General features: G+C 46.1%; 1 protein-coding gene across 1 annotated transcript in view; it reads right to left on the reverse strand.

The window, feature by feature from the left end:
- Window positions 1-2632: 2632 nt before the first annotated feature.
- Window positions 2633-13927, reverse strand: part of FBLN7 (fibulin 7) — a 94659-nt gene continuing 83364 nt past the window's right edge. The window contains exons 4-6 of the mRNA XM_019544092.1: window positions 11781-11906; window positions 8758-8895; window positions 2633-2802 (exon numbers count right to left, since the gene is read on the reverse strand). Coding sequence (XP_019399637.1) covers window positions 2654-2802; window positions 8758-8895; window positions 11781-11906 — 413 coding nt within the window. The 3' untranslated portion in view covers window positions 2633-2653. The remainder of the gene's footprint in view (window positions 2803-8757; window positions 8896-11780; window positions 11907-13927) is intronic.

Below are 13927 nucleotides of genomic sequence, written 5' to 3' on the forward strand. Positions count from 1 at the left end.
TTCAGCGGGCCAGCAGGGGCAGTAGTCCCCCCATACTCCAGCGGGCTTAGTTTAAAGCCCGGTGGAGCAGGTCAGAGAGGGAATGGTTATTCTGATTCCTTAATCCATCCTTCCTCCTTTTTGATAGGGCTTGATTTCCCACTAATTAGCTTCTTTTCTTCAGCTAACTGTTTGTCTGCTACCCCTGGAAAATTTTCTCTCCACCACACATTTCAAAACCAACTGTGCTTTACTGTCACCATGTTTGCTTTTCTTCTTTGACTTGAAGAAGGCTGTCTTGCATCCAAAAGCCTATTTAACCATATCCAAACTATGCAGGTGGTCCAATAAAATATATCACACAAAGAAACCCTCCCCCCTTGCATAAACAAAGCATTGCATTTCAGGGAACAGTTCACTCTGAGGATTTTTTTTAAATGGCCAGAGCAAAAAACCCCCAGTTATTCACACAACTCTAAACACATCACAATAGGAAAATAACATTTGTTTGGCTCTAGGATCAGCAAATAGTCAGATTCTCACAAGGGCTCAGCACCTCCAGTCAGGGGCAGGATCTCAGAATCACTAACTAATACTAAGTTCTTGTGAAAACTGGGAGGCAGATCTAAGCAGGAAGGGGGTTGCCTTTCAGAGCAGAAATACCCTTTAAAGACTTGAAACTGCAGTGCAACTCACCCTCTGCTTGCATTGCTGGTTATACCACCCCCCCCTTGCAATTTTTCTGACTTATTATAACTTAATTTAAGTCATTTTCTATCTTTTTACAGTGATCAAAGGATTAATGTGGATTGCTCAGCTATGACTCCTTCCTGTCAACTGAACTTTGATCTCATTACTGGAGAAACTTTGTGTTGTGTATCAGAAACTGTGTTATCCCTTTTTAACCCAGCATAATCAACCTTTACTAAAATGGTTAAAAAATTAAGTATAGAGGAGAAAACATGATAGTAGCAACTTTTGCCTATTCCTTTTTCCCCTTTCTTCTCTTGCTGTCAAAACTGTCTAAGCACATTTCCCTTCTTCAGCACAGTGAAGCAAAAAACCCTAATTATAATCATTCAGACCCGACAGAAAGACTGAAACCACATTCTTCCTCAGTCTTCTGTCTGCTGGGTTACATTCGGATGCTTTCCTAACTAAAGCGTCTGCCCATGCATAACCCTTGATAGCCTATAGGAAAAACAAAGGTAGATCTAAACCAGAGCAGAAAATTAGACACCTGTTTTTGTGACACTGCAAAACTGCAGCGCTATCTGAGGCATACCTCATTTTGCTTACCTGAAAAAAGGTATGAATTTTTTCATTTAAAATATGTTTTGAAAATGTCACTAAAATTTTACCAGAAGTTATGTAATATCCTCAGTAACCATGTAAAATAAACAAAAAACAAAAGCCATTAACTCCCCCCACCCTGAAAATGCAGCATTTGACAACTTTTCATGTCCAAGATCTTTTTTTAACAAGTTTTTCCCAATAATTTCAATCAGTCTTAGTTTACTGTCTGCATTTAACTCCCAGTATTTCTCTCCTTTATGCTTACACTGACATTAACTTAGTCTCATCCACTGAAACTGCCTGTCATCAGTTACTACATTTGTTTGTTCCTTGAGGCTAGATTAAGGGCCAGCAACCATTCTGGTGTAGGCCAAGCGGCCTTGACGGCACATCAGGGGTAGCAAGGGATGGGCTTTCCTTGAGCCTCCATCAGAGCCTCACAGCTGGGAGCTGTGCACAGCCTGCACCGAGCACCGAGCAGTACTGCACCGAGCACCGAGCAGTACTGCACCGAGCAGTACCACACCATGCTTCTCTCAGCCCCCTGTTACCTGACTGCACAGCTTCCAGGCAAAGGGAGCTGTGCCAGGGGCAGGCAGCTAGAAGCTCCTATGCTGCTGCTGCTGCTTCTTGCTCCTGCATCCCCCTTTCCCCCCACCTCTATACAGCTCAGCCCTGGCACAGCTGTACTCCAGCTGGAATCTGAACCTGCACCACAGCCTCACAGCCTCGAGGCGGGGGGACAGGAGTACAGAAGGCAGGGAACAGTTCTCCAGCCCAAGTGCAGCTCCTTACTGCTCGGTCCTAATGCAGGCATGGGCACAGGCAAAGCTGTGGTTCAATGGGCCAGATCCAACCCACAGACCATTTGTGACCAACCCTTGGGATAGATAATAGGTGTCTTGTCCTTAGGGACTAATGGATTATTTGAGTACTTGCTTAAAGCAGCCCCACATCAGGGTATGTACTCAGTCCTTTGCCCTCGTATGTGCCAGCATACCCAAGATTTATTATATATGCCTTGTCTTCTTCTACTGCTTCCCTAGTGTTCTGCCTGAAGGAGCCAGTGGGGAGCTGGGAACCTAGAAAATTGCTGCCCCTCTGTGGTCCAGTTTCTCCAGCTCCCTACTGTACAGTAGGGTAAGGATCATTTCAGGTTTCAGACTTTGCAGAATGTTGGGGTTAGGAGAACAAAGCCAAACGTTGAACTTCCAAAATTTGCCAAGAAGCAGAACTACAACTCCTTTCCCAAACCCGAAGTCAACAGGAGCTTACCGTCCCCCATACGCTGCACTGTACCTACTGTAAATGAGTCAGCTTGTATGAATGCCATATACTTATAGGATGCCATAAGTTTGTGTGCCAGGTAATAAGGAAGTCATCTCTCACCTTCACAGCTTTTCCCATCACCAAGTATGTTGTATCCACTGGGGCAGGAGCAGCGGTAAGAGCCAGGAATGTTGATGCAGTTATGCATACACAGGCGTGGAGCTCCATCCAGCTTGTAGACCTCACATTCATTCACATCTGCAGAGAAAACACACCATCCTTAGCTCTGGACAAACCATTCATCACATCAAAGAATTTTTTGCTGGACACGGTCTTGTTCTTCATGCGAGTGTCTGGCAAGAACAGCAAGCTGGCAGCTTTTCTCTGGACCAAGCCATCCAGTGGTATTCAAAAGTGAAGCAAAACAACATCAATGAGGCAATATTTTCAGAGAAAAAATGTTTTGGTGCTAACTGATTTTGGGTTTGGCTGGGGAGTGAGCACACAGATTGCACCAGTCTTCCTGTAAGCAAAGGATCAGCTTTGCAAATTGTGGGGTCTTCGGGCTGCCTACAAACATGGCTGGATTAGCTGCATATAATAATTAGGGCTGTGCGAAATTTTGCTGGCAGTTTCATTTCGATGCTGTTTCGACTTGTTTTAAGCGCGAAACAGTGAGATTTAAATGAAACAGAGAGCTTTGAAACAGTTTCAGAATGAGGCGAGTCGAAATGTTTTGAAATTTTCAAAATGTTTTGAGTTTCAAAGTTCAAGCTGGGCTTGCCTGAAGGGAAACGGAAATTAAAGTAAGGATAGGGAGGGGGGAAGGAGGAGGAAGGAGTGCTCTCATTATTGACTGTGTAGCTGGCCAGTGACTGTCATCCTTTCCTGAGGTCCCTTCCAATCCCAGTACTCTGAGGGAGGGATGAAAAAACTGCATAAAAGGCAGAATTGTTTGAACTGCCCTGCTTCCTGCCTTGGGGTCAGTTGAGTGAGGGCAAACCTTAACACACACACAATGCCACCCACCCATGTCACGAGTTTTGCCTGTCAGCAGCTAGAGATGCAGGACCCAGACTCTCCCTGCACCTATCTCCTTGACAGCTGGCAGGCTTCGTGGCCACAGCAGGGCCTAGCAGGCCTCCAGTTTTCGCCCCCCTGTGCCCCAAGACAGACACAGTTGCACAAGCACCCATGTCATGAGTTTTGCCTGTCAGCAGCCAGAGGTGCAGGGTCCCAGAACCCAGAAGCCCCTTCACCTATCTCCTTGACAGCTGGCAGGCTTTGTGGCCTCAGCAGGGGCTACCATCCCTGCAGTTTTCATCCTGCTGCGCCTTAACACAAACATAGTGTCACCCATGTGGACAAGTTTTTCTTGTCCACAGCTCGAGGTTCAGTTTCCCTCAAACCCCTGCACCTATCTCCTTGAAACTTGGCAGGCTTTGTGGCCTCAGGAGGGGCTACCACTCCTGCAAGTTTCATCTGAATCAGGCCAGAAATGACAAAGTTATAGGCTGTTTCAAGCTTCCCCATTATAGCCTATGGGTGAAACATTGAAACAGCATTGAAACAGTGAAACTGTTTTGACAAAACTGAACAGAAGAATAGTTTCAAATCGAAATGAAATTCAAAATGAAGCGCTGTTCCACTGAAATGTTGAAAAGCAAATCAAAACGGAATGGTGCCATTTTGCACAGCCCTAATAATAATGGTATAAAAATTATCTGGGTATAATAACCAACATGGCTAACTACCTCTGGCTAGGTGTAATAGTGCATGGAATTATTAGTTCCATTTGTTCATGGAGGACAAGGCACTTTGAAATACAGATTTTAAACTACATAACTCAGGATTCTTTCATTCACTCCTGAACCACAGGCACCTTTGGGCTGGGAGGCACAAATAATGCAGCACAAGGGATTAGGGCAATACAGGGAAGAGAATGGCTTATCACAAAAAGAAAGAACTACAACTCAAAGGTTTGCTAGTGCCTGCAAGGACATATTACCTGTACTTAGAAATGCAATATCAGGACAAAGCTAATCTTCTGGAAGGGTTTTCTTGCTAATGGAATCTAACAGCAAGCAATGTCTACTAAACAAAGATACAAGTTAAAGCATCTATTAAAGCTATACAGTTCATTTTTTTTATCTTACAAGTATGTACAAATGTATCTGCATGTTTTGGATTGCTGGTAAGATCTTAGTTAGCCCTGTGTACCACAAAGTTTGGGCCTCCATGACTTATCCAGTTGAAACTGAAGTGATAGCTTATATAATATATTGGATGCAAAGCAATTTTAGGATGTATTGTAATTATTACTCCCTTCCTGCAATAAATACCACAGGCTCTTTAATGGCTATTCAGAGTTTGATTCTAGGTCTGTCTAAATAATAGCTCTTCCAGTAGCAGCATCTGTTACCAACATGGTGGGACAGTATTACATTGCTGACTTTGAGGGAAATTGTCACCTACTGAATCATCAGAAGTATCACCTGGGTTTTTTTTGAAGGTTTCCCACATAGCACTTACCTGGCCCAAAGCTCTGTAATTTATTAAATTGAGTTGAGTACAGAGCAAGGCAGAGACCGCAACTGAAGGAATCAGGCATGCACAGGGGCAGCTTCAGCAGGTCGCGAGGAGTGTGGTTGAAACCTGCCCCCTTTGGCTGTATGCCACATGCACAGAACGCTCTCTGAGCTCACTGGCATGTCAGCAGCAGCAGCCTCTGCCAGGGCTCCGTATGTGCTCTAAGCTCTGAGCTCACTGGCTGGTCAGTGCAGCCTGGAGTCTCTGCTTTCAAGCAGCTCTGGAGCCTAGGGGGTGATTGCTACTGTTGTTTGCTCTTCCCCTTCTTCCTCCCTCCCTCTGCTGAATTCAGCAGCAGTGGGGGAAAAGGAGATGAGCAGCAGCAGCAGTGATGTTTAGTTGCTGGAAACTGGAGCTGCATTGAAGCAAGGACTGAGCACTGCCACCACTCATCTCCTCTCTGCTTTTCTTCCTGGTGTTGAAGTCAGCAGGGGAGGAAGGCAGAGGGGATGGGAAAAGGCTGGGGAGAAGCAGCAGTTCTCACCCCATCACAGAGCTCACAATACATTCACAGCTCCAAACAGGTGCTGTTCTGACACAGTCCTGAGCTCAGAGCTCCCTGGAACCTGAGATCCCAGTGAGGGCGTGTAGTCACACCACCTTCAGCAGTATGGCGCATGCACTATGCACTGTCTTCACCAGGACTACACCATGCTGCTGGCTGAAGGGGGTGTGGCTGGGATCCTGGATCCATCCATGAGCATGCTGAAAAGGAAAATAAGATTAAAAAGTACATTCAGGGTGAAAAGAAGCAAGGAGAATATTTATGCCTGCTAAAACAGCAAGTCAGCGGTGTTTGGAGACACCCAGAGAAAGGCAGCAGCTATGCTGCCTGTGAATTCAACTCAAAAGATAGATTAGATTTCACAAAATTCTATAAAGAGACAAGAGTCTTTGGGAAAATGTTATATCTTTTATTAGACCAAATAAATAGCTGGAAAAATTGTTCTTCGCAAGCTTTTGGGCACAAACACCCTTTTTCAGGGATAGGGAGAGTCTGCTGTTTTGTGTTCTCCTGGATGGAACAGAAGCCAATATGCAAAACGCAGGTCTGTGAGAATGCAAGCGTGTGGCAGCGAGGAACAGGGGCCTTGGGAGACAATAGATATGAGGCAGGTAGCTGGCGGCAGGAAGGGAGGAACATTGACCTGGTGATACTATGCAGCTGGTAAAATGTAGAGAGGTTACCTGGGGTTATCACAGGGGCAGGCAAAATATGGCCTGCAGGCCAGATCCAGCCCACCAGGCACATTCATTGGGCCCATGGCACCCACCAACAAATTGTGCCCCACCCAGCTAATCCGCCCACGAGGGTGGGAGTGAGGTGCCCATGAATACCCCACCTCCCCGTCAGCACACCCTATTGAACCTCAATCCCATCCTCATGGATGGATGAGCCCAGCACAGTCAGCGTGCAGCTTCTGGGTGGATCTGCTGCTGCTGCAGTCACTAGGGGACCTGCTCAGCTTCCCAGCATCCTGCCTGCCCTGGGCAGCAGGTAGGGAAGCAGTGTGGCCAGGGAGGAGCTGCCGCTGGGCAGAGGCAGGGCGCATGGGGCTGGGGCTGGTGGCAGCACAGAGCCCACACCTGGGGGGTGGCGGCAGCACAGAACTCAGGTAGGCAGGGTGTTGGTGTCAGGGCAGGTGTGGGAACTCCCCCCCTACTCCCCTCACAGTGTGCAGCCCTGCAGGTGGTGGCAGCATCAGCAGCAGGCAGGGGTCCCTGGGATGCTCATGCCCAGCACAGGTGCTGGTGCCCGGTGGCACGCAGCTCCAGCTGGCACTGCATATTGCAGTGAGGAGTGCAGCTGCCTGTATTGTGGGGGGTCCCCACCACATAGGCACAGCCCCCACACTTGCACACCTCTGGAGGGAAGCTAGAGCTATCTGCCTTCACCATTCCCTGTCACACAGGTCCCAGGACTCCACGGGGAAGCAGGGACCAAGGCTTCTTCTGGCAGAGTCCCGGGACCTGTGTGGCAGGAAGTGCTGAAGGCAGCCAGCTCCAGTCCATGGAGCTTCCCTACAGTCATGTGCAAGTGCGGGAGCTACTCATACGCGGTGGAGAACCCCCGCAAAAGAGGTGGCCTGGTAGAGGCTGTGCTCTTTGCTGTGATGTGCAGTGCTGGTCAAATCTGCATGCCACCGGGCACCCTCCTGGGCCAGGCACAAGCACCCCAAGTATCCCCGCTTGCTGCAGCCTATAGAGCTGTGTGCAATGAGGGAAGAGGGGGTCCCCACAATTCTCCACCCTTCCTCACACCCCACAAATGCCACACATCCATGCCCTGCCCCCACAACTCCCACATATACACCCCCAACATACTCTATTGCCCCTACACACAGCTGCACCCCCTCACCAACCCCCTTCACGCGCATACCCCCATACTCCACCATATATACCCCCACACCCCATCAGACACTCCACCACACCTAGCCTTGCACACACACCCTATCATGCCCCCCCCACAATCTACAAGACTAAGACTATTTTTCAGTTATTATGCAATCACTGATATCTACAGTACACAAACACAAATCATGACAAATCTATTTTTTGTAATAAAATTAAAATATGTTATGGTAGATGTTTGACTTTTAGTATATGATTTTTTTTTCTGGTTCTAAGATGGCACCTCCTGATCCTGAAATTAGTATTTCTGGGGGTGGGGGGGGCAAAGGGAGGGACTTCTGGTCCCAAGATGGAGACTAGGGGTGGGGCAACTGTCAAGGGATGGGGCTACCTACCCATGGGGCCCTCGAAAGCTCACCAAACCTCATTAAATGGCACTCCAGCTGAAATAATTGCCCACCCCTGGGTTATTGGATGGCAGCCAGCTTATAATGTGCTATAAATCCAATGTCTATATTTAGTTCATGATTTTTTGTATCCACTAGATTTATGAAGTGAGGTTTGCAGGCTGATCTAGGAAAGGTGTTTTGTAAATTTCCTTTGAGGATTTTACAAGAACAATTTTTCCAACTATCTGGTTGGTCTAATAAAATATATCACATTTATCCAAAGAACCTTGTCTGCCTATGTCCTTAGATCGACATGGCTACAACCTACACCTCTGTAAAGAGATGAATGATTTTGAGCACCCTCCCCTTTTAGTACCGCTTTTGGGACACCTTAAAGGCTCTTGAATTTCATAAAATATTGAGATCCCATTCTCTGAAAAATATGAGTCTTAAACGTGCCTCAGGTCAGGCCTGCCAAAATTGTGGCAATCTAAATTACTTCACAGTTTTAAAAACCATGGCTGAAGGGTAGGAAGATCCCATAAAATTTCATGTATGTTGAAACATGGGTTCCTGTCTCCAGCCCCCAAACCTAAGAGTATCTGCAGGAGAGTACCAAAGCTGTGTCACATTCTTGACCTGCTTACAGCTTGGCGTGAGAAAGAAAAAAGCTGCAGTCCTTCTGCAAAAGTATAATAAATAAAACCAGGTTCAGATCAGTTGCATGCTTTCTCAGGCAACACACAGACCTTTCCAAGCACAGTAATTGTCAGTAAATGAGTTAGTATCCAGGATTTCAGCTTTTGGAGACTTAGGTGCCCAACTGCATTGTTGGTATATTTGCAATGGGACTTGTGTAAGGTTATCTTGATTTTTCTCTTACCTTGACAAATGCTATTGTCTGCTGTGCCACTCATGTGGAAACCTGCCTCACAGCTACAGTGCTGTGTCCTGTCAATTTTGGCACAGCGTGGCTTACGACTGAAAGCAGGGTCATTTGTAACACTCCATGAAGGTGGTGCTGAGAGAAATGAAAGAAAACTTTAAAGGGCTTAAAGACAACTGGTTTAAAGGCCTATGTTAACATTTTCTAAAGTGTCTAAGTCACCTGGGCTTTTCAGACAAGATTTTTATACATATAAAGTGCCTAGAGATGACAGAATGCATCTAGTACAGTAGGCACCTCCCTGAATCTATAGATACCAAAATCCCTCTAAATATGTGACCCATAGGAGTTTCTGTCTCAGTGATAGCCACTGAGGCTTAAACTCATAAGGCCCAGATCCTCAAAGGGATTGGTACCATTAGGCATTTTTACATGTGGTTTGGGACTCAGCACTGGGTGCTTTAATTAGCAAGCTGCGCTAATTAAAAGTGCCTATGCGTCATGTGTATCAGCATCCCTGCATGTCCCCATGATGAAAAAATGGTGGCAGGGTACTTTGAAATAAAGCTCATTAATGTGTTTTATTTCAAAGTGCCCTGCTGCCATTTTTTCAGCATGGAGATGCACAGCGATGCTGATATACATGACGCAAAAGGCTGCCAGAGCAAGAGCATCAATTTCCATGCTCCAGCAGACTTGATTAATTGAGTCTGCCACGATGCGCTGGATTTCCGGTGCATTGAAGCAGGCTCCCTGCCCATTGGTTCCATTGGGTTGCTAAGACTCCTTTGAAAATGGTACCCCTATCTTCCTAGCAGACTTCTGTGACTTCAGTTTATTGTTCATGTATTTCTAACCTGGGCATTACAATTTGTATTGATCCTCACATTAGGAACATTTGCTTATTACAAGGCTTTCAGGATGATCAGTTAAATGAAACTCAGATCTGGATTGTATTGTTTTATCCTAATATCTAAAAAAAGAAAAAAAAGAAACAAAATAATGGGTTAGTCAGTATAACAGAGGTGTAGCTCACAACGTTCTGTATAAAAGAGTCACAGGTTGCATTCATATATATCACTTTTAATCCCAAAGCCCAGCCTAACATATATCCCCAGAAACAATGTTCATTTCAACATAGATGAAATTGTATGTATGTTCATTTTGAAGGAATGCCACTCATGGAGATAGCAGTAGTCTTTGTTCTGAAGAATGTTCATTGTAAACCAAGTCCCATTGTTGAATAAATAATCATTTGCAAGCCAATCTTTATTTTCTTTTTATATGTTTAGTTGATTTGATATTAATGGGTACCCCCTTGATAACTTAGAGAAATAATACCCAGTGTAACTGGGAAGCTCTGCCCATGTTACTAGGAGGGCTTGAATCCGTAAAAGAACCAGGGATCAAGCAGCTAATGAGGCAATTAACTGCACCTGGCCCTGGGGAAAGAGGAACAAAAGGGCCAATCAGGTGACTGGAAAGGGGCTGGGTTGAGAAATAGAAACCCAGTCCCTGAGCTGGAAAGAGTTAGTTTGGCCCTGAAGGCATCAGGGTGAGGAGCTCTTGTGTAAAGCTGTTGCAGGAGGCAGGCTGACCAGCGCCTAAACAATCTTAGCCTGCCGTGAAGAAGAGGCCAAGGGGAACTCCCAGCTTACAGGGAAGTATTAATGCAGAGTTGGGAGGTTTTTTTTTGTTTTGCAGCTGTTGGGTGGATATTTGTGTTTTGGTTAAATCTACCAGAGGACTAGATTATGGCTGTAAGGGGAGCAGCAGACCATGGACAGGGGTGCTTCGGGGCAGCCTCCCTGCAGTTAGCACCAGAGCTGAAGCCCTGAGACAGAGGGGCAGAGATGATTGAGGTGAAAGTGGACTCTAAAAAGGGGCTTACTGCTGTGGTAGGGCTGAACCTGGGAGGCTGAGGCCTTGACCAGTGGGCTCAAATGGAGGGTGTGGCCTTGGAGAAAAAAAGGGGCCAAGACGGTGATGCTGAGAACCTGACAAGTGCTGAATCCTATGTGGATGTCCCCTTCAAAGGGGAAGTACTAGGAGAGGCCAGAGGGCTCCAGGTGTGGCTGGTTAGGATGGACAGATCAGCCCATGATGTGACTATGGACCCACAGGGACCCCTCCCCAACAACAAAAAACAACACTGAAGTTATAGCAGGCGAGTGATAGGAGGTGAAGTGGGGTTGGGAAGGCTCTAGTAAGCAGGCAGATTCCTGTGGGTGCTTCATCCAGGCAGTAACTTATTCATAGTCTGTTAACTTTCAATATTTATTATTCATGAATCCTACTGCATGGCTGGTTCCCCCAGCCTCATGGCATTTCTTCTTCCTGATTAGACATTATCAGGTGTCTGAAGGTTCATGAAGCACAGTTGCTTAGACTACAAGGCATTTGGGACTTCTTGTTATGTTTGTACAGCATCTGGCACAGTGTGAGAACAGAGCCTCAAAGGCTAGAAATAAATATTGCCAAATGAAGTGGATCAGCTGTGCTAGGGTATGTCTTGGTGCAGCTGATCTGCTTCACTGGGTGAAATGCACATCGCCCATTGTCACGCTCATTGATGCTGTGAAACAATGGGTGGTGTATTTTCCCAGAGCTTGAGGGGCCTGGACCTGTGCACCCTAGGAATTCCCAGGTGGGACTGGGTCCCTTAAACCCATGGATTACCTGTTGGGGGGCAGCTAGAAAGTGTGGGCAGCTCTGGGTTGCCTGTCTTCTTGCACCCTAAAGTAAATAGACCTCTGCTACTAAATAGTAGCACAAATTGATACCACTTTCATCATGGCCACAGAGTTTGGACATCTGTGGCCCAACAATGGGTATGGGTGTCTGTTTTGCCTTCTTATGGCAACACAAAGGCCATATTTGTTGGCATCTTAAGTGCCATTGCAATGTCAGTCAGTTCTCATCATTCTGAGGTGGAGTCTACATACCTGAGATTGGTTAGTGGCTTCATTGCTTGCCTTACTTTCTTCTCATGCCCCTTCATGCCAAAGCAAATTACATACCTGTTTGTGTCTGGTGCTGGCAGTTGGCTCCAGTCCAGTCTGGAGGACAAATGCATTTGTACTGGCTTACTCCTTCCATACATGTTCCACCATTCTGGCAGGGGTGACTAGAGCATTTGCTGACATCTGAGCAGAGAAAAATGTTTTAATAGAGATTCTGTGGACTGTATTTCATTAACTCAAGGCTTGATCCTATAGCCCCTCTATAGAGCTCAGGGGAGCTTTGCCTTAAAATGTCTTCAGGGTCAAACCCATAACTTGTAATAACAATACACCAAATATAATAAAGGTCACCACCAACAAATAATTGGGTCAGGATTTAGAAAAAAAACAATGGCCTAACCTTAGGTTTTTAAGACCTCTTGAAGTATTAATGCAAAGTAACAGGTACTTCATGCTTTTAAAATTTGGAGATTTGGGAGTCTTGGGTGACTAACTGCAACCTCATGGGCCCAAGTCCAAAATTATAGATCATAACACAGACTCTAGATCCCTACATTTTCCTGGTAAAGTTCCCTCAACACCCACCAATCTGCTACTTGGCCTCTCTAGTGATAGTTATACCTTTTCATTTTGTAATCTGCAAGCAGCTCTTTGCCTATTATGTGTGTAAGCATCAAGGGGTTCACAGAACAGGTGTTGCCCTACCTGTCTTGCGTGCCTGTTCTGATAACCTGACTCCTAAACCAGACTTTTTGTGCAATCCACAACCAGAGGAGGAACATCACCTCCCCTTCCCCCTTCAGCCAAGTGCCCAGTGGTCTGAGCACTCCCTTGGGAGAGGTTCAAATCCCTCCTTTGCCTTGCTGTACTTGAAATCAAAGATCCCATTTTCCAAGGGATAACCTTAACCACTAAGCTATTTTGCGGGGAGAGGGGGATCTTCATCAGTCCTTCCTGTTAAAACTCTTCTACTTTGCCTAGATACTTAAATAGTCATTGGGGCAGAGATTTAGCGAGACAGCTTCTACCTCCTTGTGATTAGGGCACTTGGGTAGTCAGGGAGAAACCGGATTTTTGGTCCTTGCCTGTGGTGAATGCATGTCGGGGGTCAGTGCAGACTAAGAGTGCCTGACTCCAGACTATGCTGTAGCCGTAGCCTGGTCATCCATAGGCTTAGGTCCTCTTTGTCAGAAGTGTGATTTGAATTTGGGTCTCCCAGAGAGTGCTCTAACCTCTGGCTATTGGGTAAAAGGGGGTGTCCTACTATTCCAGCTCTGTTTTGAGAGAAAGGGCTGGCTTGGAAACTTCATCCTAGAGGAGGGCTCGTGGCTATGGCTGCCAGGAGTTCAGTGCCTTGCTCATTCTGAGGCATGGGATTAAGCTATACCCCTTTCTTCAGTCTGCCCTGGCTCTTGTGGATCCCATGCAGAGGCACTGGTTTCTGCCTGCACACTATGTAGAACCTGAGCACTCTGTCCTAGGCTGTGGATTTTGCTGGCTGGCAGGGGGTGCTAAGAGAGAGGCCCTTCAGTGTTCAGTATTGTTGAGCCTAAGTCCCTTATGAATTGTGCCCTTAGGGTTCAAAACCAAACAGGTATGTAGATGACCAGGGAATCTAAATATCTGTGGGATTCTAGTCCTCGGGAGCCTAAGCCAAATCCCCTATCCTTGAAAATCATGGCTTGGATTTTTAATTAATCCATCCCTTGTCAAGGGGTGTTATGACTGCATGATATAACTTCCCAAGTATTATCTTAGAGGCTGCAGTTACGTGCATTTGTCTGTATTGGCTGAAGTCTGTATGTGTATCACTAGGAACACTGTCAGCTTGTCCAATAGCACTGGTCAAGTGATCTTTCAGAATACTACTTATTATTTTGGGAGGAGCAAGTGCTTTTGCTGAGACTTGTAAAGAGAGTTTGCGCAGCCAATCTATCTGAAAACTATCTTGAACAGTCAAACGATAAAGATGACGGAACCCAAGAAGCTGTTTGCATAGCAGGAAATTGCAGAACAAGTTGTTATCCACAAACTGGACTGTGTTAAATGGGGCCTGTGGATTCTTACCTCGCTACCTGGATTTGTATTTGCGATACCCTTTGTTCTTATGGGTTTACTGCTCTTTCTCTTGTCTCTTCTAGCACTAATCTCTTGCACTCTCCACCCCGACCTTGCCCCCATCTTTTTCTATTTCTACTTTCTCT

Source organism: Crocodylus porosus, unplaced genomic scaffold (genome assembly GCF_001723895.1).
Source record: "Crocodylus porosus isolate Cpor-Errol unplaced genomic scaffold, CroPor_comp1, whole genome shotgun sequence".
Taxonomy (NCBI): Eukaryota; Metazoa; Chordata; order Crocodylia; family Crocodylidae; genus Crocodylus; species Crocodylus porosus.